The 23,049-nt window shown below is 44.6% G+C and overlaps 1 protein-coding gene across 2 annotated transcripts in view; it reads right to left on the bottom strand.

The window, feature by feature from the left end:
* LOC112836267 (contactin-associated protein-like 4) overlaps positions 1 to 23,049 on the bottom strand; it is a 164,518-nt gene that overhangs the window by 16,528 nt on the left and 124,941 nt on the right. Inside the window, exons 15-18 of one of the 2 annotated variants that reach the window (XM_073888824.1) lie at positions 17,967 to 18,094; positions 11,713 to 11,883; positions 10,896 to 11,114; positions 204 to 443 (exon numbers count right to left, since the gene is read on the bottom strand). In XM_073888824.1, coding sequence (XP_073744925.1) covers positions 204 to 443; positions 10,896 to 11,114; positions 11,713 to 11,883; positions 17,967 to 18,094 — 758 coding nt within the window. The remainder of the gene's footprint in view (positions 1 to 203; positions 444 to 10,895; positions 11,115 to 11,712; positions 11,884 to 17,966; positions 18,095 to 23,049) is intronic. The other variant, XM_073888823.1, reaches the window with a different exon arrangement.

Below are 23,049 nucleotides of genomic sequence, written 5' to 3'. Positions count from 1 at the left end.
CACAGTTGTTGGCCCTGGCTTTTCAAGAGTAGAGTCACACTTCTTTCCAATAAAAGGAGATTAGCTGCAAAAGAGTGATTTACAGGAGGAATTTAGGAACTGAAACACGTTCATCAAACAGTGGCACAGAAGAGGTTTCGTTCAAGATTTACACTCCCCAGGCCGGCCGGCTCCTTCCTGGCGGCGCCTGCACTCACACTCACCCTGCGTGCAGAAGGGCCCTGAGAAAGCGGAGAGCTCGCAGTCACAGGAGAACCCCCGGGGCCTCTCCTGGCAGCGCCCTCCGTGGTGGCACAGACTCCCGTAGGTGCTGCAGTGGCCCGGACAGCCGGGCTCCACCCCCGGGGTGACCTGTGCCCTCTCCTCCAGGTCCAGCGCCTTCCCATTCAGCTGCAAGGACCGGATGCACCCCTGGAAGCCTCTCTGTTTGGTGGCCGTGCCTCCTGAAACAGAACACAGGACACGGTGCAGACGCCGTGCAGGTAGGGCTTCACGGGAAGTCGTAAAAACTGTGACTTCTCAAACACCTTTACGGACAAGTATAATTTTCAAAATGTAAATTTTGACACAGTTGGGAGATATTCAAGAACACTGAAAAAACTTTTTTTAAAAAACTTGACTTTGCTTAATGTTTATTCTAAACGGATTCCTTGTTCGTTAACTGAGCGATTTATCTTTAAGTTAGTTTTATTAGACTCTAGAACGGGACTTAACAAAACATCAATACTATTGTAATGATGATAATGTAATGTGGTGGAAATTGATATGATTAGCTAAAACGTAAGAATTTTCCTGGGCGCCTGGGTGGCTCGGTTGGTTGGGCGACTGCCTTCGGCTCAGGCCGGGGTCCCGGGGGTCTGGGGGGCGAGCCCCGCGTCGGGCTCCCTGCTCGGCGGGGGGCCGCTTCGCCCTCGGACCCTCCCCCCTCTCATGCGCGCGCGCGTGCGCTCCCTCTCTCAAATAAATAAATAAAATAAAATCTTAAAAAAAATCAAATGTAAGAATTTTTTTAAACATAAAAACCCAGATGTCCGTTTATGGCAGTAGTGGAATAATGGGGGACTGGGTTTGCTCCCCCACCTTGAAAATAACTTAAAAAACCAGAACGGTGTGAAACAACAGTTCCGAAGGCACTGGGCATTGGACATAAATGGCGGTCACCCCTGGGCGCGAGGAAATAACTAGCCAAGCTCTCCCATCACCCCAGCCTTCTGCCTGGGGAGTTTGGGGGCCAGTGCCACTCGGCTCCTCAGATGGACTCTGCAGGTCTGCAGAGGGTCCCACCTGAGCGGCGAACTCAGCACTCTCCCCCACCTTCTGTGAGGAAACAGTGGAGGCCAGGTAGGGGTGACCCAGAAGCCCGGAGGGTGTCCCACAGGACTGAGGTTCGGGCTGGGCTTGGGGTTAGGGCTAGGGTCAAGCTCCAGGGCTCCTGCAGGTCGGTGGGATACTGTCTGCTCCTAATAGTCACCAGCAAGCCACCACATTCAGGAGGCATCTCACGCAGAAGTTAAAATTTTTTGCCTCAGTAATGAGAAAAAATTAATCCCAGATTAAATCCAGTACTGAAAAAAAAAATCCTAAAAGCAAGACCACCAAAAACAATCAAACTCTTTCCATGTACATTAGTCTTGTTCCAGACCAAAGCTCAAGAACACATAAAGGAACACAAAATGTCCAGTGTCCAACAAGGGGAAGTTCACAAGGCCCAGCATCCAACCTAAAAAAATGGCAGACGTACGAAGAAGCAGGAATTAGTGAGCAATCATAAGAAGAAAACCCCATCAAGGGAAAGTCATCCAGATATGATATAGTTGGTAGGATTCACAGATGAGGATATTAACCCAATTATTATGACTGAATGTCATGTGTTCAACAAACTAGAGAAACAGTTGAACATTTTCTTTTTTTTTGCAAAAAATGGAATATATTGGGTGCCTGGGTGGCTCAGTTGGTTAACTGTCTGCTTTGGCTATGGTTATGCTCCCAGGGTCCTGGAATTGAGCCCCACGTCAGGCCCTCTGCTCGGCAGGGAGCCTGTTTCTCCCTCTGCTTGCCACTCCCCCACTTGTGCTCTCTCTCTCTGTCAAATGAATAAATAAACAAAATCTTTAAAAAACATGAAATATATTAAAAAGACTCAAATTGAACTCAAATTGTTGATTAAGCTTCAATTTGAAAATTACATTAAATGGGATTAATGACAGATTAAGTTTATCAGAAGTTTCCACTTTAATTTCTCAAGATTTTTTCATTTCCCTTTTGATTTCTTCTTTGAATGATGGGTTGCTGAAAAGCATGCTGTTTAATTTACACATATTTGTGTATTTTCCAATGTTTCCCCCTTTAGCAAAATATTAGCCAACTGAATTCAAGAGCACATGAGGAGGACCACGCATCAGGATCAGGGATGGTTCACCATCTGCACATCAGTCAACGTGGCATACCCCCTGATAGAATGAAGAATACAAACCACACAATTACCGCAATAGACATGGAAAAAGCATTTGACAAAATTCAACCCCCATTCATGATAAAAAAAAAACCTCAATAAATTGTACAGAAGAAATTGACTCAACATGAGAAAATCTACACAGGGCTAGCCTACAGATGACATTACGTTCAGCCATGAGAACCTGAAAGCTTTTCCTCTGAGGTGAGAAAGCACCCTCGCCACTTCTACTCAGCAGAGAGCTCGAGTCCCAGGCAGAGCAATGGGTGAAATAAAGAAATCAAAGGTATCCCAATAAGAAATGAAGAAGTAAATTTGTTTCTGTTTGCAGATGACATGATCTTATATATAAAACCCCAAGGATTCCACCAAAAAACTTAGAACTAATAAATGAATTCAGCAAAGTTGCAGGATACAAAAATCAACATTTAAAAATGGGTGTGTTTCTATATTTTAGCAGTTAACTATAGGGGGAAAATTGAGAAAACAATCCCATTTACAAGAGCAGCAAAAATAATAAAATGCTTAGGAATGAATTTAACCAAGGAAGTGAAAGATCTATACACTAAAAACTATAACAGACTGATGAAAGAAATTGAAAATGACTCAGCTAAATGAGATGATAGTCCATGTTCATGAATTGGGAGAATTAATTGTTAAAATGTCTGTACTACCCAAAGCAATCTACAGTTTAGGTGCAATCTCTGCCAGAATCCTAATGGTATTTTCACAAAGACAGAAATAAAAGTCCAAAAATTCATATATGCCACAAAAGACTCTAAATAGCCAAAGCAATCTTTAGATCAGCCCTTCTGATTTCACATTATGTGACACAGTAATCAAAGCAGCATGGTATTGGCATAAAGAGAAGTAAAATGACTACTGCAACAGAATAGAGAACCCAGAATTAAACTCACACAAATCATATGCACTCAAATAATCTTCAACAAGGGCACCAAGAATACAAAATGGGGAAAGGATGATCTCTTTAATAAATGGTGCCGGGAAACTATATCCACATGCAAAAAAAAAAAAATGTAATTGGACTCTTATTTTACGCCATAAACAAAATCAACTCAAAATGGATTGAAGGCTTAAATGTAAGACTTGAAACTATAAAACACCTAGAAAAAAACATAGGTAAAAAAATCGCTGACATTTGTCTTGGCAATGATTTTTTGTAGGACACCAAAACAAAGAAAGACACAAAAGAAAAACAAGCAAACTAAAAGCTTCTGCACAGCAAAGAAACAATCAACAAAATGAAAAAAGCAACCTACGGAATGGGAGCAAATATTTGTAAAACATATATGGTAAAGGGTTAATATCCAAAATACATAAGGAACTACTACCACTTAAGAGCAAAGTACCAAATCACCTGAGTATATAATGGGCAAAGGCTCTGAGTAGACATTTCTCCAAAGAAGGCATACAGACAGCCAACAGATATATGAAAAGGTGCTCAACCTCACTCATTATCAGGGAAGTGCCAAACAAAACCACAATGGTATATCACCTCACACCTGTTAGGATGGGTATTACTGAAAAAACAAGAGATAACAAATGTTGGTGAGGATGCGGAGAAAGGGGAACCCTCTTACACTGTTGGTCGGAATGCAAACCGGTGCAGCCGCTCTGGAAAACAGTATGGAGTTTCCTTAAATAGTTAAAAATAGAATTACCATGTGACCCATTAATTACTCTTCTGGGCATATATCCAAAAGAATTTAAGTCAGTATCTCGAAGAGATATCTGCACTTTCATGTTTATTGCAGATTATTTACAGCAGCCAAAATAGGAAAACAACTGAAATGTACATTAACAAATGAATACCTCACACTATATATGAAAATGTGGTATATTATTCAACCTTAAAAAAGAAGGAAATCCTGTCATTTGCAACAGCTTGGGTGAGTGTGGAGGACATTATACTAAATGAGATACAAACCAAGAAAAACAAATACTATCTCATCTCATTCATATGTGGAATCTAAAATCATCAACTCATGGAAACGGAGTGTAGAGTGGTGGCCGTCAGAGCCTGGGGCGGGTGGGGGAGGGTGGTGGGGTGGGGGGAGGAAATGGGGAGTTCCTGGTTGAAGGGCACAAAGTTTCAGTTATGATAGATAAAAAAGTTCTAGGGATCTAGAGCTAACAACACTGTTTTGTACCCTTAACATTTTTAAGAGGTTAGATCTTAAAGTAAGTGTTGTTGCCATAAAAATAATAATAAAAAGGGCAGGAGGAAACTTTGGGAAGTGATGGATATGTGCACATCCTTGATGGTGCTTTTGGCTTCATGGTGGGGACTTCTCCCCACACTCATCAAGTTGTATACACTAATTATATATATCTATAAGGCAACCATAAACAAAAGAACTCCTGCCATTTGTGACAATGTGGATGGACCCTGACAGCATTATGTTGAGTGAAATAAGTTAGAGAAAGACAAATAGCATAAGATCTCACTTATAGGCGGAATCTAAAGACACCAAATTCACAGATCCGGAGAACAGGCTGGTTGTTAGAGGCAGGAGGTGGGGGATGGGGGAATGGGTGAAGGCGGTCAAGAGCTACAAATTGCCGTTAAAAATAAGTCATGGGATGGAATGTACAGCACAGCGGCTGTAGGCAACAATACTGTATTGTATATTTTAATGTCACTAAGAGAGTAGATCTTTAAAAGTTCTCATCATAAGAAAAAAATGTAACCATGTGAGGTGACAAATATTGACTAGACTTACTGGGGTCATTCTGTTGTATATACACAATCAGTATGTTATGCATCGTGGACTAATACAAAGTTAATGTCAATCATATCTCAATAAAGTGGTAAAAATGTTGCCAAGAACATTTTTTAAAAATTAAAATTAAATGTTAAAAAAATTCATTCTAGAAAAAACTATCCATAAAACAATGATAGCATCTAACATCAAGGTAAATAAGAGATTGGATATCATAAACTACTCTTGAATTTTGTATGAACTCTGAGCTCCAAGACAGTAAACCCCACTATGGAATCTGAAGCAGTGAGATCTCCCAGCATGGTCACTCTGTGAGACACTGACATCATGTCACCACCACCAGCTCCAAAGGACTGGGCACACAAACAGAAAAAAAGAAACCCTCCAGTTGCTATACTTAACTATCTTTTAACATATCAATCATACCCTAAAAAAGTGGTATAAAAAATTAAGCCTTGAATCCTACCTCACACCATATGTAAAAATATTTTTTATACAGATCATAGACCTGAAAGCAAAAATTAAAAGACCAAAACTAAAATTATAAAATTTCTAAAATAAAATGTAGGAAAATTTCTTCCGAACATTGATTTCTCAGAGAAAACTCAAGGAGCACTAACTACAAAAGAAATCTTTGATGAACTGGGCTTGAAGGTTTTGAATACAGATACAAAAATACAAATCAATATTACGACTTCTGCAAATCCAAAGATGTTGGTAAAAAGTAAAAAGCAAGCCTCAAGGGTAGTAACAATTGTGATTCATGTATTCAATAAAGGACTGGTGTCCAGATAATATAATATTTCTACAAGTCAATAATAATAAGGCAAACAGGTCAGTTAAAAAAGGGGCACAAAATGTAAACAGGCACTTTGCTGGGAAAGTATTCATGTGGCGAATAAACATTCAGAGAGCATGGCAACCTCCCCGGGGGGCCCTCGTTGGGCACATGGTGCGACTGCTATGCACCCACACACGGGTGACAAGACGGGACACGGGTGACAAGAGGGGACACGGGTGACAAGACGGGACACGGGTGACAAGAGGGGACACGGGTGACAAGACGGGACACGGGTGACAAGATGGGACACGGGTGACAAGAGGGGACACCGATGACAAGATGGGACACCGATGACAAGAGGGGACACGGGTGACAAGAGGGGACACGGGTGACAAGACGGGACACGGGTGACAAGATGGGACACCGATGACAAGAGGGGACACGGGTGACAAGATGGGACACCGATGACAAGACGGCACACCGATGACAAGACGGGACACGGGTGACAAGAGGGGACACGGGTGACAAGAGGGGACACCGATGACAAGACGGGACACCGATGACAAGACGGGACACGGGTGACAAGAGGGGACACGGGTGACAAGACGGGACACGGGTGACAAGACGGGGACAATGACGCTCTACCACTGGGGCAGTAAGATGGAAAACCAGCTTGACAAAACGGCTGGCAGTGTCTAGGGAAGTTAGGTGCAGATCCAGCTGGCGTCCAGGAGAGCCACGTGCTGGTGGCCACGGGGCCCTGCAGAGAAATGCCCCAGCAGCTCCCCTGCGACGGCGTCCCACAGTCCGTCGCGGGAAGGACGGCGCTAGGGTGTGTCGGATAATGGAACAGGGACAGCAACTTAAAAAGAAACACAGAATGGTGCATGAAATAACAAGCACAGATTTCACAAACACGTTGAACAAACCAAGACAGAATCAAAGGAATTCCTCCTGATTCCCTTACTGTGGCGTTCACAAGCGGGCGGTTCTCCAGAGCCCCTGCTGTGGGTCAGGGGGTGCGGCCCAGGCGGCCTGTGTGTGAGCCCCGCGAGGCACTTCGTGGTGTTTTTCTCCATCAGTGCAATCACCGAGGTCCCATCAGATGGGAGCCCGTCCTGTATTTGCAACAAAGTTCTCTGCTCAGCTCAGGGCTCTTTCCCAAAATTCTCCAGAGAGCAGGGAGAGACAGAGGCACAGTGGATGTTTCAGTCATGACTTTTTGGTCATTTTTCTTAGTCACCTTTTTGAGGAAACGCTCATCTTCACAGGAGAAAGCACTCTGGTGTCTTTGCCCGTGACGCTGTCCTTGGAGAGAGGCCAGCGATCTAATCTTCTAAAATGTAATGCTAGAACACCATGGGTCCTGATACCAGGAATAATAAAATGTGGACTATAATTTAAATAAAATTAGCTTTTACACAAACATGACCACTGTTTGTTTCGATGGAAGTGTTAGAAACCGCATCTCAAGTAACTGTCTTATGGCAGAGGGTGAATCTCCGTTTCATAGAATATAATTCTAATTTAACAACTTCATATAAGATCTGAATTTTACTGAATGATTTAGTATATGCCAGATCTATTTTCAAGTGAAAAGGATCCTAATTGCTAAATGCTATGGTACTGTTGTATGGGAAAGCCATCAACTTTGTTTTCTTCAATTTTTTCTTACATTTTTAGAGACCTTTCTTCCATGCAGTCTCTGAATGAAAACTATTATTGCAAAAATGAAGCAATAGCAATTCTGAACACTCAGCATAATCTTAATCACCCCATGTGTGTGTCACATCCACAGAGGAGGTCTCAGTACAAACCGGTAACTTTGTTCTCAGAATTGGTAAGCGGACACACAAAGCACAGGGAATGATTGGTTACCGTAGAACTTACAAATGAACAAAATTAGAACTCCCTTAGGCATACATCCTAAAAAACGATAGAGCAGAGAGACAGAGCTGGAGAGAGATCCATCATGTTAGGTCATAGGCGTCCCTTGGAAGAGGGACGTGGGCTGTCAGAGAGGGCAGAGCTCACCTCATGGGAACACTTCAAATGTAAGTGCCATTTTCTCTCACTGGACAGGCCCAAAGTCCAAAACAACACATCTGATTTCCTGCAGAGGGTGACACCCAGGGCGGGTGGGGGCCGCGAGAGCCTGTGACAGGGGCCCCTGCTCTGGGGGGGTCTGAGGTGGAACCGGACCGGACAGCCACCTGCGTCCCGGTCAGCTGCGCGGGCACCTTGCTCTCAACTAGAAGCGGGATTCAAGCACACAGGCTGGCCCTCAGCACTTAGCACATGACAATGAGTAACCGAATAAGTTCTGTAACTCCTCGGCTCTGATTCCAGGCAAACTTTATGGCTTATTTTATTAATTCTTCAATGGGGAAGAATGTGTTGATCTACACTTGGAGATACTGTGGTTTGTTTGATGGTCCTATTGTAACTGTCACCTAACAAGTCGTTATTTTGGTTTATAAGTTGTTTAGTAGCTTGGTTAAGACTTTTTATGGGAAAATGGTTCTCTCTAAGTGAGGGTTAAGACTGAGGTTGTGGGTGGCCCCTGAGTAGTGGTGCAGTAGCCCACTTGCTCTCTCCCCCGGGGCTCGGGGGGTCCGTGTGGATGACACCCAGACATCAACCAAAGGGGGTCCGTGGTCACCCGCTTCCTCAACAGCTACTCGGAACTGAAGGAACAGATGACTCTGAGAAACTGGACATGATGTGGACTTTCGATCTTGTTTTCATTACGGAGAATTTAAAAAAATGTAAATTTCACCAAATATAGATAAAGCTTCAAATAGGCAAACAAAGTCAAAAGTTGGAGTATTTTCAGAGGATATTGTTTACTAAAACATCAAACTAGAGATTAAATCCATCTGCCAGATTGTTGCAGAAATCCTGAAATTTTATTTACATTGCTGCCCACCTTTTATTTTTCTGATCAAAGTAGGTAAAAAAAAAAAAGAGTTACTTAAATGAAGCTGATATATCTCTTATTTCACAATCAAGAAATAAATTGCATTTTGAGAAAACCTTTTCAAAAATGTGTGCTTTGTGTTTATGTAATGAATCTCCCGTAATCAATACCTGCAATTATTTGCATTAAAGAATCAAGCCTCGGACATGAGGCTGCTCTTCACTAAGGGATTCCAAACAGATGGAGGTCTCCAAAATGCCTGTGCATACGGCAGCTGCCCCATGCAGCGGGAGGCAAATCAGAGGGTGGGGACAAATATCTGGACACGGCACAGTGCCATCTCCAGAGCTCCCACAGAGGCTGCCCCCCGCCCCCAGGGCTGGATCACACATGGGGATGTCACGTTGAAGGAACTGGCTTCGCGTGGAGAATAGCTTCTGTTTTCCTAGAAAAGTACATCCAGCTACTGACAGTTGGGGCTGGTCTGTTCGCAGTTTGCAGGCTTTGGGGGCTTTGTGGGCTTACCCTCCCTGAAACAGTTCTCAGCAAGACGGACAGAAAACAGTGCGGCAAAACCAGAGCAGACCACACACAAAGGGCTGAACACAATGCCTCTCCAATGTTCAAAGTATTCAGGCTATTTCTGATGTTTTAAATTCTTTAAAATCACCCCACAACTGCACTGCCAACTTCAGGAGGGCAGACACTGATGTAGAATCCTATCTGAGATTTCACCTTCAAACTCAGATTAACAATTCAAGGATTTAGATTGACTAATCCAGTCTAAAAACTGGGACACAAAAGTGGGGTTCACAGAAATTTCAATCATCAAAAACAAAACATAAGAAGTGAAAATATCCCATGATAGTTGAGGGATTTTATGTCTCATTTATATTTACTCAATTAAAAAAACCCCATCTTTTCAAATGTTATTCGGGTTTTGGCCATGTGACCACAGTTCAGGTGTCCTGTACAGTGCCTTAGGCATAGAAATTTCAATAAATATATCTCCAAAAATAAAATTGTAGGGGTGCCTGGGTGGCTCAGTCTAAGTGACCAACTTGATCTCAGCTCAGGTCTTGATCTCAGGGTTGTGAGTTCAAGCCCCACGTTGAAAAAAAGTAGAAAAGCAAAATAATTACACAGAAAATAGTAAAAATTGTGTTTGTCAAATGTCAGGGTAAGCTTCCTCTTTTGGATAGGAGCCTGTAAGACTCGCAGGAGGTTTGTAGGGATCCTGGGAATCTACTTCAAACAGAGGCCTGGTTGATATTTCATTAATAGTTGGTGATTATTTTTCATTTGTTGGAGTTTGTAATAAGTAAACAACATCCTTATTTATTTGAAATGCACAGAGTGGTCGCAGGAGGGCTAATCCCTCTGTCTTATTGATCCCCCAATCACAATAAAGTCATTCATAAACAACACCACAGAAGTTGAAAACCAAGCAACCCAGCGCAGTGGGAGACCCACACAGGGCTTGAGCGGAGCAGTGGTAAACGGGGAGCAGGAGGGGCCGGGAAGGAGGTCGGGGATGCCCACAGAAGGGGAGGGGGTGTCGGATGGTGGGGTGGTGGCCGCCCCTCCTGGTCTCTCTCTTGCTATTTCTGGGGGGCCCCAGGGTGGGGGCCCAGCACTCGGAAGTGGAAGCTGCTGATGTTCACCTCCCGCTGGGCACAAAGTGGGCAGAGCAGCGCCCACTGTGTGTCCCTCGGGAGCCAGTCTTGGGCAGGTCAGTGCCCGGACCCTCTGGGGCAGTGAGCTGGCTCCTGTGTCCGCACTGGGGACAGAAGCTCCCGGTTGCGTGCTGGGAGGCTAGGATGCAGCATGCGCTGCCCGGCCTGGCAGCGGGAGCCTGAAGGTGCCCGATGGGGCTGACAGAAGCGGCGGCGGGCACGGAGCTAAGGTCCTGTCCTTGCCTTACCTGCGCTCTCCGTTGGGGGTCACCCACCCCACAGCATGCGCCCCGGGGCTGGAAAGGGTGCCGGCAGCACTTACCCACAAATAGCTGGCTGTTGAGCTGCAGGCGCACGTGCCCATCCTCAGGGGCTGCATGTGTCCCGGGCGGGAGCAGGTCCACCTGTAGCCAGGCCTCCTTTGCGTTCCTTTCAGCCCGGACCAGGTGCCACCGGTCGTCATTGAGGGGGGCGGGCGCCTGCACTGTGACCTCGCAGGGCCCGTTCCCCACATCGAAGGAAAAGGCCACTTCCACTGGGGCTGGAAACAGGACACGTGGGATGGTTGGCGCCGTTTCCCAGATGGCCCTCAGGGACACAGGGAAGCAGGGCCCCCGCCGACCACAGGCGGAAGAGTATCTTTCCAGGTAGACTAGAGGGCAAAGGTAGATTGTACTTGGGAAAATAATGATTTTTAAAAACTAGGCTCAGAATGTGCTAATTCACTTTGATTTGTACTGGACTGAAACCATAATTACATGTGTAGAAAAACTATAAAACATCTGGATTTTGTGTAGAACTTGGTCCAGACCTTCACCCATTTCATAATGCGAGCAAGCTGTGGGTTCACCGGTGGTCTGTTGCAGGCTGTTTGGGGTTCCAGTGAGCACTTTGTGGAGGAACTAGCTGAACTCAAACCCTGTCTACGCCCAGACGAAGTGTTCTCAAAATGAACCCTGCGTGGACAGGTACTTCCTGAGGGCTGTCAGGTGTACCATCAGGCTCCTGCTGCACGGGGTGTTCACAGAACTGCAGGACTGGACTGAATCTCAGGCTGGAGCTAATGGGTGGAGGGACGAGGAGCATCCAGGGCTCCTTGACCAGTGATAAGGGCCCCATGGAGTTTTCTGGAAACTTACAACGTAGCTCCAGGCTGATGAAGTCTGTGATCCCCAGGTTCTCTAAGAACACCCCAGATGAAGCTCTCGTCTTGAAAAAGAAGGACACGTCGGCGCTGAGCTCTGCATGTAAAGTGGGGAAGTGAAGGTATGAAGTTTCTGTGTGGAAGGAAGCGGAGTTCCAGAAGGATCCTAGGAGACAAGAGGGAAGGGTCACACAGAGCAGCCGTGTTTGGTGTCCTGGCTGCTGGTCTCCTGAGCGTGCCCACAGGACGCCTGAACGAGAGCTCGATGGGAGTGGGGTCCGCGAAGACGCTCCCCTCACGGTGCAGGAAAGAGCGTCTTGCAAACCGTGTCCATCTCCACACCACCCACGAGGGAAGTCTCCTCTGCATCCAGGCGAGTCACTCTGATAATGTCCTCCACACTTTATTATCAAACCTTACCTGCTCATCATTTGGAATGTTAAGCATGTGCGTAACTGAATTAAAAAAAAAAACCCTGCAGAAATCCAAAGAGTTGCCCATCGTAACCCCGCGGACCCAGATGGTCGAAGGGCCCCAGCCTGGCCTGGCTCCTTCCCCAGAGCCCGCACTCCCACCCCGACTGGGGCCACGAGGGGGAGACCCCTCCACCAAGCCTGGAGGTGGTCTTCCTGACATGCACTTTCACCTGAGCCCTGATAAGGTGGGTAGAAAGTCACTACCCACAATGGTTTCTGCCACAGCGATCTCCTGTTGCTCAAAGTCAACGAAAAATAAATAGCCTAAAACCTCTCAGAGACAAAAAGCACCTTCCCAAGGTTTAGCACTTGGACAGAAACGAACTTTGAAAGACACATGATCCTGTGACTCGGTGCGACTTGGGGGCCCCTCTGGTTGGGCTTCTCTTTGCACTTTTCTTTTGAGTTTACATGTCCCAGCCTCCCTCTTGGCTGGGGCTGCCTCCTGTTGGACCTGAGGTTGGACATGGTGTGCAGCCTGGGCTGGTGATGACCCTGAGTCCTGGCTCTGAGGCCACATACCTGACAGCACTCACGTCTAAATTGCTTTTCCTGGAGAATGAGTTCATGCACGGGGTCAGAAGACAGCCACCCCAGATACCTCTCACCCCGTGTCTGGAGGACAGAGGCAGTCCCTGCTGGCCTCTGTACCGTGTGTATCAATCTGGCATCACTTCCTGCCAAGCTGGTCTGCTTTGCAGCTTTCTGTCTGGGGGTGCAGGGCAAATCAAGGAGTCAGTTCTCAGATTTTCCTGGGACTCACATGGAGCCAACAGCCCATTTTGCTGGCTTTTCTGTGGAGACACATTCTGGAGATGTTTTATTTTTCTTTAGAGCATAATTAGCTGAGGTGAGGTTTCCTCTGTACAGTTCTTCTCAGGGCCAGGCCCTGGTCTGCTCTATGATGGAGATGCTGGGTGACTATTGGTCACAGGAGTCCCTGCAGCCACACATGGCAGGACCACACTGCTCTTCCAGTTGAACTGTTAAAGAAAACTGACTTGGGACGGCACCAAAGAGAAAAGAAGGACTTCTCCCAAACACAGGCTGACTGGTCATCAGGAATGTTTGGCCTTAAAATCCCAAATTAGAGAAAACAGTTTTAAAGGGTTGTCTTTTGAATCAGTATTCAAAGGGGCACCTGTACCCCAATGTTTATAGCAGCACTGTCAACTGTGGTCAAATTATGGAAAGAGCCCAGATGTCCATCGACAGGTGAATGGATAAAGAAGACATGGTTCATATACACAATGGAATACAGCCTTCAAAAAAATGAAATCTTGCCATTTGCAACGACATGGATGGAACTGGAGGGTGTTATGCTGAGCGAAGTAAGTCAGTCAGAGAAAGAAAAATACCACATGATTTCACTCATGTGGAATTTAAGGAATGAAACATGAACATAGGGGAATAAAAAAGAGAGAGGTAAACTACAAAACAGACTCTTAACGATAGAGAACAAACAGGGTTGCTGGAGGGAGGTGGGTGGGGGTGGACTAGATGGGGGATGGGCATTAAGGAGGCACTTGTGATGAGCACTGGGTGTTGTGTGTAAGTAATGAATCACTAAATTCTACACCTGAAACAAAAAAAAGTGTATCTTTCCTTTCATTTCAATTTTATAAGTAGATCACAGAGAAGCTTGGGGGACTGGTTTAATCTAGTAGATTAGAATCTGTTTCCCCTGGGCAACACATTTCCACAACGACCAAGTTCGAGGAGAGCACCTCTCATCTTCTGCTGAAGGCCTCGAACTAATATTGACACTCTTTGGTCACCCCACCCTTACTGGTGGAACTGGACGAGGTGACCCACTGCCTGTGGCCTGCACCCTCAGGGGCCAGGGTCCTCTGTTCCTTGGGTCTTCCTGTACAGAGACGGGGTCCTGGAACTCATGGGCGGGAGCCATGAGCTGTGTGGTAGCAGACCTGTGCATGTCCTGCTCTGGGGGTTTGATGGGAAGGACAGTCATCCACCCAGGAAAGAGTCATATTATCAAGTGAACCTTACAGGTAGGGATTTGATAACAGGTTTGCTTGAGGGCAACCTGTATCTCGTGTATATAACTGATATAACTGCATGTGTGCAAGTGCACCTGTGTGATACCGAATGGTTACAGGTGCACCTGTGTGATCCAGAATGGTTACAGGTGCACCTGTGTGATCCAGAATGGTTACAGAATCCAGATTGTTACTTACATAAGAAAGAGATGTAGTATTATGTATATTTTTAATATATATACATATATACATATATACAATGTAACATATATATTATATATGTAATGTTACTATGTATACAATGTAATACTTGGGATGCATATTATCCACAGTGCAGCTATATTGATAGTGTGTACGTCTTCTGTACATATGTGTGAGAAAGATGGATGCATAGACAGATACTGTCTATTCAGGGGAATTAACTTTGTTAGCCCGATTGGATTAGGGTGATTTCATAAATAGTTTCTTTTCTAAGCTTTTATTTGACCCACTAATAAGTTAGCCCAATAATTAATTATTATTCATAAAGGCACACTGCTTTTTAAAACAAAGATGTTTACTTTAAAAATCAAAGGTATATGAAAATAAAAATTCTGCTTCTTAAAACTGGAAGTATAAATTTGAAATTGTTAAGGTGAGAACTATTTTTCTAGTCAAATCCATCTTTCTGACTGTTTAAGAGACTGGTAAACACAGCTTCTTAAAGAGAAAACACTAAGGATTATAGCTTCGGCTTTGGGAACATAAACACTGGTGCATTGATTCATACTTCAAAATTCCTCTTGAAATTTGTAATGTTTTTGAAAAGAACAATTGGGATCAAAAAATAAGGAAAACAAAAATGAAAATAATGAAATATGTGGCTGGTTATAATGACAGTTTCGGTTCGTAGGCCAGCTGGAAGAGAACGAAACTCTTCAGACACGTCTGCACAGGAATCCTGCTGCCCCGTGTCGGGGGAGGCACATGCAGACAAAATTCACAGAGCTCACAGAAAGTGAGAATTATTCCAACAGTTATTCACATGACAAGCAGACTTAGAAGCCACTTCAGTCTTCAATGTCTGTGTTCCCTTCTGGATTTGTGGGGACCTCTCCTAATATTGGCAGCTACTACAAAGGTGACTGGTATTCCAAAGACGTGACAGGTACTTTTACTAATCTAGAGCTCAGGAACACGTTTAGTCTAGCAGCCAGCTGGAGCCAACAGGTCCAAAGGAGGTAGAAAGAAGTGACCTTGGACCCAAAGATTTACCAGCCCTCCCACTTTAGTTTAGGTGCAAGATAAACATAAAGTAAAGCACTGTGATGCTCCCAGTTTTCTGTGTGCACCCCACCATCCACCATGAATTCTTTTTTTTTAAGATTTTATTTATTTATTTGACAGAGAGGTAGAGAGAGAGCACAAGTAGGCAGAGTGGCAGGCAGAGGGAGAGGGAGAAGCAGGCTCCCCGCTGAGCAGGGAGCTGGACATGGGGCTCCATCCCAGGACCCCAGGATCATGACCTGAGCTGAAGGCAGCTGCTTAACCGACTGAGCCACCCAGGCGCCCCCTGCCATTAATTCTTGCACATCTGGGACGGAAGCTGCTGTAGCCACATGGGGCTGGGGCATGGGAGGTCTGACAGCCACTCCCACCTTCCCGTGCGGTCTGCTTTTTCCCTGCACATTTCCTAATCTCTGGGTTTCCTCCTCTCGGGCACTGTCTGCCCAGAATTGCCAGGCTGCCCCTCATCCCCTGACCTCTGCAGGGCTCCGTCCTTGACCTCTTTTCTTCTCTCTGGACATGAACCATCCAGGGGACTTGTCCTTGGACGACTTCCATGGGCAGCAAGCAGGCTCTCCAGGGACACTGGGGGAGCAGGGTCAAGGCCCTCCCTCTCCCCTGTCTGTGTTCACCCCGCAGACATCTGGACCAGCCTGTTCAGACCTGCAGGCCTCATGCCACCAGGCCACAACAACCCATTTCATTAATGGCAGCTCCATCCTCTGCTGTCTGGACCAAACCCTCAGTGTTATCTTGAATTTGCTCACAGTTCACATCAATCTGCCTCTACCTTCAAGCAAATTCCCAGTGTGGCTCACCACTTGTAGTGGCCTGGCCGCCCAGGTCCCTCCTACTAGCCGGGGACCCCAGGCCAGCAACCATCCACCGGCTCCACTCAGGATGCTCTTCCCTGCACCCATGCGTGTTCCCCAGTCCTGCCGGTCTTCATCGGATGGTCCCCGGTCCTGCCGGTCTTCATCGGATGGTCTTTCCCAGTGAAGCCTCCTGAATCCCCACACGGTGTCCTGTCTTCTCCACGTTGTGGGCCTGCGCCATCCTGCGTGTGTGCATCGACTTGTCTTCTCTGCCCAGGAAGACAGTGACAGCCTTCTGTCTTGCATCCTGTTGCACCACTGGACACAATCCATAGTTATCTGACTAAATGTCTGGATAATATTTCCTCTTTTCTTTAGCCCGTGAGCAGGTTGGATACTTCTTTCGTTTTGGTTTCATAATGTGTCTTCCCATAATTCTGCTCCTGTTATTTGTGGAACAAATGGGAGTGGGGAAGGAAGACAGAAGAGGTGGAGGGAGAGGTGGGGCAGCCAGGGAAATCAGAGAGAAGAATCCAAAGGAAAGCAAGGCAATCAGCTGCTGTAAACACTTAAAAATGGTGGACGTGCCCAGACCCTGGGTGGGACTGGCGCTGTGGAGGCCCGTAAAGGCTGTCGTCCAGGATCTTTGAAAATGGGATCAATCCGCCTGCATCTGACATGGTTTTGATGTAGCAATGCCAAAAGGAGGAGAAATTAATGAACTCATCTCTTGTTCTGTGAGCCTGTCCCCTGCCATGGGTTGTTTCTTGCTGTGCACGCCTTAAATATTAACGTGCCCTGCGCAGCTTCGAGCCCCAGACAACTGTTCCAGCTGCTGCAGACAAATTAGGGAGCCAATCTCAGGGGCTCAGTAATGACTTTTCAGACCACAGGATGCTGAGAAAAAAGTTTCCTAACTGCATGTCTTCAGTGGGAGCACCAAGCCAGATGCTCAGATTACATTTAAAATTTTAATGGAATAAATTATCTGAAAAAATAATCGAATAAAATGGGTTGCAGAGTGAAAATGTCAAAGATTTTAAAATGAATTTGCAGTTCAGGTCGTCAAAAAACGAAGACCACCGCTTTTCCCATAGGTAAAGTGTTTGCATAGGGATTTTGAATAAAGATGGTGGGATGGAGTTGGGGTACAGAACGTATTTCTCCCCAAACCTGATGAAATCAAGAATAATGAACAAAAAACACCACCAACAACACACACAACAGCTCTCAAAAGTCTGTTCCGAAGCCCCGAGCCCCCAACTTGACTTCCGCCTGACGTCCAGCAGCTGTCCCCCGTGGGCTCAAACAACGGTGACCATCTTCCTTGCCTGCACCCAGACTAAAACCCTAACTGCGAAATGGAATGACTAGAAGAAATTCCCAATTGTCTCATGATAATCCTGAACTGTGAGATTTCTGGAGCCCTCCCTGGGGGCACTTGGCCGCTCTGAGTGGACAGGCTCTGAAGCTTCCTGGCCTCAGGCTAGTCACCACATCCCATAGTGATGGTTTATATCAAGTACTGAGTAAGAGCAACACAACATTGACCCCTTTCCCAGTTTACAAGGGGACATAATTCCTCCTTCATCAGCACCTGCTGGAGTGCAGTGCTGTTCAACATGCTGCAGCCCCCTTGCCATCATGCTGACCAGCCGCTCCCAGGAAAGAGGCCCTTAGGGCATTACTTACGGTCCCCTTGGCACAGCAGAGGCCCCAGTTTGTAGGCTACAGCAGAGCTCGGGCGGGCTGTGTCTGTGACCACGATGCGTGTCACGGGCAGGTGCTCCTTATAGGACAGCACACCTGTGTCGTTGGTCCTGGGGGAGAAAACACCCACTAATGCCATGTGGGGCCAGCAGAATGAGCTCACCCGCCAAACACTCCACACACAACACTTTTACGGGTCCTTTCCAAACACAGCATCCACACCACTGACCTCAGAGAAGGCAGGTGGCAGATTCAAAAGGGTCTTCTGGGCACACCTGAGGTCACATTCCAGCCTCACTAAGCAGACTGTTCTTCTAAATATAGGACCAGCACAGGACTCGCATGAAGTTTTATACATTCATGCAGTCTTAGGTGTCCTGTGGGTAAGTCACTGCTTTGGTCGTGTTACGTATTAGCAATACACAATATTCTATATAACATATAAATATAAATAATTTTTTGCTCAGAACTTTATTTTCATTATTATTACTTTTTAAAAAGTACCTTGTTTTCATCTTGTCCCTCCTTATTGATTTTATAATTTTAAAAACTTATTTGAAACCAACTTGGGTATAAAATTTGGTGCAATGTGGGCAGGTGCTTGGGAAATGTGCCCTCTGCTCATGCCCTGCCCAGGAACAGGGGGCAGGTGTAGTCCCTGCCCTTCATCCAGGGGACACTGCTGTCATTACGCTCTGCGAAAGTCAGTGTCTAGTGGAGACACAGCAACATCTCCGGGGACCGTGTGAAGTAAGCAGTGGGCTGGCCAGTCCCTATTTCTCCAGCACCAGAGGGTTGTTCTAATTCTCTGCAATATCCTCCTGTTTTTATGAGGGGCTTCAATTTTGTGTGGATTTCTGACTTATAGACAGTGGAGACTCTGAATCTGCAGGGGCCCGGCAAGCAGTATCGACCGTCCTCGGCACATCTGCCCATCCTGCCCCCACAGACTGGGAAGGAAGAGCCAAGTCACCCCTGTCACTGAGTCCTTTTTCTGGGCAGTTAGAAGTTCCCTTATTTAACATAAAAAAAGATATCAAAGGTCAAACATGAAGCATTATTTTTAGACCAAGCTAAAATAGAGATTGTTATTTGAATTTTTCTTCCTGAGTTAAAAGCAGTCTTGTAGCTGTATTTAGTGCATATACTGAGATATGAAAACATAAATATTAAAATCTGAACAGTAAGACATATTCTATTGAAGGAGTTGGATCATTTGCCAAATTTAGCCTTGACAATCCTCTGCTTCACCTAGTTAAGCTTCTATTTCTTCATGCTAACAAAGAAGATAGAACATGGATTTTCCAAATCCATTGATGCTTGACGTTGTGATAAACAGGGTAGACAGGAGGGTGGTGTGGCTTTTGGCCACGTGGTAAATCGGCCAAACCAAGCGCATCTTCTGCTGTCAATCTTGCAGACACACAAGCATGTGCACGCCAGGGGGATGCAGCTGTAGTTACTCACTATGGATCTGTGCATTTTTAAAGAACTACATTGCAGAAACCAGTCCTTTTCATTGAGGTTGTAACAGTGATATTTTTAGAGGACTAGGAACATTGAAGACTCATCTTAGTGCATCACACGTGTGCTGGGGAAGATAATGAAACACATCTCTCCTCTGTGTTGGTTTGAAAACCATGTTTTTGCTGAGCTGATGGAAAGAATTGTCTTTACAATGTTGTATGACTACGTAGGGTTTCCAAGTTCCCATTTTACTCAGGTAATTATTGATTTGCCAGGTGGATTTATTCAAAACTGCCTAGTTAATAAGTGCTCATGATTTTTCTGTGTTCTCTGTTTTCCTCGAAGGGCCCACTGCAAGTAGACTTACAAATAGCGCATTTGTCATGTGTTCTCATCTGCCTTGAGAGTCCATAACGAGCAACTCCTAAAACTACGGAAATAATACTTATGACTTTCCAAGGAAGCATACTGTTTTGTTTTGTGAGGACTTTGGGGGGTGCCAAGTGTGACTCAGGCTAGTTTCAGAGGTTGGGAAGGAAGGGGGGGAAGCTGGCCAACTCCAACATTTGGTAATGACTCCAATCGACCACGAGATCATTCAGAACAGCTTTTATGACCAAATTTGGAGACTGTTCCAAATAAGTGGAGTGATTTTGACCTTTTTATAAGAAATTTTACTTATATAAAAATATATTATCACTAATAACTTTCCTGGTTAATTAAATGTTTTATTGTATTGGTGCTATCTCAGACATTTAGAGTGGCTGAAACAATCATAGAATAAACACCAGTGTATGCATCTAAGTTTGATAACTGAAATATTACCAGTGGAGACAAAGAAACAAAATTGTAGTTAATTATAGTTGAAATGGCTATGTGTGCAGAAAATCCAAAAGAATCTACAGACTGTCCATTAAAGTTCAAAACAAGAGTCTAGCAGGGCCACAGGACCCAAGGCCAAGGGCGCAGAATCTGATTGCATTGCACACTGCAACACGGAAGGAAAATGGAATATAAGATGATACTACTCACATGAGCATCAAAGATATAAAATCTGTAGGAAATAAACTAGTGAAAGTCCTGCAAGCCTGGATGCTGAATATGATAGACACATTTGTGAGAAGAGTTAGGGGGCTGGTTCACTGGGCATGACGGGGACGCCAGTGCCCCTGAAGTCACCCGTGGCGTGGGCCCCGCCCCCGTCAGGGCGGTAAAGTGTCATCTGTACCAGAGGCAGCCGCAGTCGTGTGAACGTGAAACCCCCAGCACATCCTCTGAAGAAAGACAGAAGATGAGTGATCGACCTACGGACAACCTGCCATCTGCAAAGCTGGAAGTAACTGGAGATCTGGGAAAGAAGTGGCGGGTGAATGGCAGTTTGTGTGATCCGTGCTGTACCGTGTTAGCACTGATTTCTGGCAAGATGGAAATGCTACAGAGGGAGGTCACAGGGAAGAGAGGGGAAGTTGAGTAGGTTTCCTGGTGATCATGTGGGCAATAGGTAAGCACCAAAGGGAATTTAAAAAACCCCATACAAACCAGAGAGTAATGGGTTAAATAAGGAAACTACAGGATAACAATCTTTTTAAAAGAACTGACTACGCACGTAATTACAAGAACAAAAAAGCAAACCTCCCTAACTACTGAAGAAATAATTTTGTAGAAGATCAAAGAAATATGCATCTTGTAAAAAAGAAACACAGCAAATATAACAATTTACATTAATAACTATAACATAAAATAATATGATAGATTTGAACCCAAACATATGAGTTTTATCAATGAATATGAGTGGGTTTAATTGAACTTTTACAACACAGAAGATTTCAGATTTGGCCGCCAAACTAAGACACAACGGTACAGGTAAACCAGAGACACACCTGCACAAAATGACTCAGAAAGGCTGAAAAGGAGAGTGGCCCACCTGCCATTTGGATGACAAGCAAGTCAGGGACGATCTGGTTTCATCGTACAGCTCAGGCTCAAGCCTGGGAAAGACAAAGGGGGCATCACAGAGCCTGAAGCCCGAAAGTGCAAGGCAGGCAGAGCCCTTCTAAATGCTTCTACTCCAAGATATCAGACCAACCACCTTTTGGAGAAAAATCTACACAAAATGCAAGGAGTCAGGCATAGAAACTCACCAATAATACGATAATTTAACACCAAAAGGAGACAGAAATGAGTGGGGATGTACAAGACCTGAATAACATAATCAGTGGGGGTAAATCTTATGGGTAATATACCAAAAGCTACACCCAATAAAAAGAAATGCAGCTTCTTCTCAAGCTCACATGGGACATTCACAAACCCAATCATTGAGTATACCACAGAGAAAACGACAGTGAGTTCCTTATAGTAGAAATATTATAAACACACTCTGATCAGATCAGAATAAAACTGAAATAGTAACATTTTTAAAAGGCCCTTCCATCTGAAAATTTGATTCCTAAATCTGATAAAGACTAACTCACCTACAAAAGTTGATGAAAACCTTCTAGTGAAAATATTAATAAATAAGATATTAGTAAATAATGCCACACAAAAAATGATATAACTTGACCAAGTGGAATTTGTTTCAATTTAAATATTAGGATTTCATTAACGTTATCCACTAAATTAAGATATCTAAGGAGAAAAATAATTTGCTTATTTCCATAAATGCTGAAAAAGAAATTTGACAAGTGTCAACACACATTTCTAAGAGACACTCAGGAAGATAGGAACTGATAGGTACTTCCTTAAAGTGAGTCCATAAATACACACGAGGTATATACTACATCTATATATATATTTACCTCACTGCTATCAATGTCTGTGTCACCTTGGTCATGAAGCCAGAAGGTCACCTAATGGCAGGCTTAGGGACATTCCCCCTCAGATCATGAGGCCACAGACTCCACTGCTATCCAACATATTCAATAAAAACATGCCTTCACCCATGAGCAACAACCTAATAGAGGGTACAATGATAACTCCACTTTTGGTACCAAGAAAGAAGATAAAGTATCAAGGACTAAATTTAACAGAAAATGTACCAAATGGTAGAAGAATACTTTCCTGAGAGACATACAAGTGATTTGTGTGTTCCTTTTTCTTGGATAAGAAAACCCAGCATCATGAATATGTCCCTTCTTGCTGAATAGTAATATGGCATCAATAAATAAAGCACTCTCCTCTATTGCTGTGGGACTGTAAACTGGCAAGGATGTTGAGAGGAATTTGCAATGTCTAGCAAAACTAGTATTTATTGCAGAATTGTTTGTAATTTGCCATAAGCAACCTACATGTCCATATACAAGTCTGTGTTTGAATAAATTATGATATGTCCACACAATGGAAATAGCTATGAAAACGAACAAAGTACATAAAAAGATTGAGAATATGTTACCTTTAGTGTAAAAAAGAAGGGGAAAGTAATAAACTACACAAGTGTTTACTTATTTATGCAAACATAAACATAGGAAAGATAAACCAGGAAATAATGAGATTGTTGACCTGTAGTGAAGGTTAATGGAGAGGGGAATGTGGAGGAGAGAGAAGTGGATCCAGGGTTAGAGAGAGAGAAAGAAAAGAAACGAGATGGGGATGGACAGGGGGA

The sequence above is a fragment of the Callorhinus ursinus genome, unplaced genomic scaffold (genome assembly GCF_003265705.2).
Source record: "Callorhinus ursinus isolate GAN/ISIS: 27379988/994484 unplaced genomic scaffold, GSC_fseal_2.0 scaffold96, whole genome shotgun sequence".
NCBI classification, from domain to species: Eukaryota; Metazoa; Chordata; class Mammalia; order Carnivora; family Otariidae; genus Callorhinus; species Callorhinus ursinus.
Note: the sequence above shows the minus strand (reverse complement) of the source record. Positions and strands in the feature narration are given on the sequence as shown.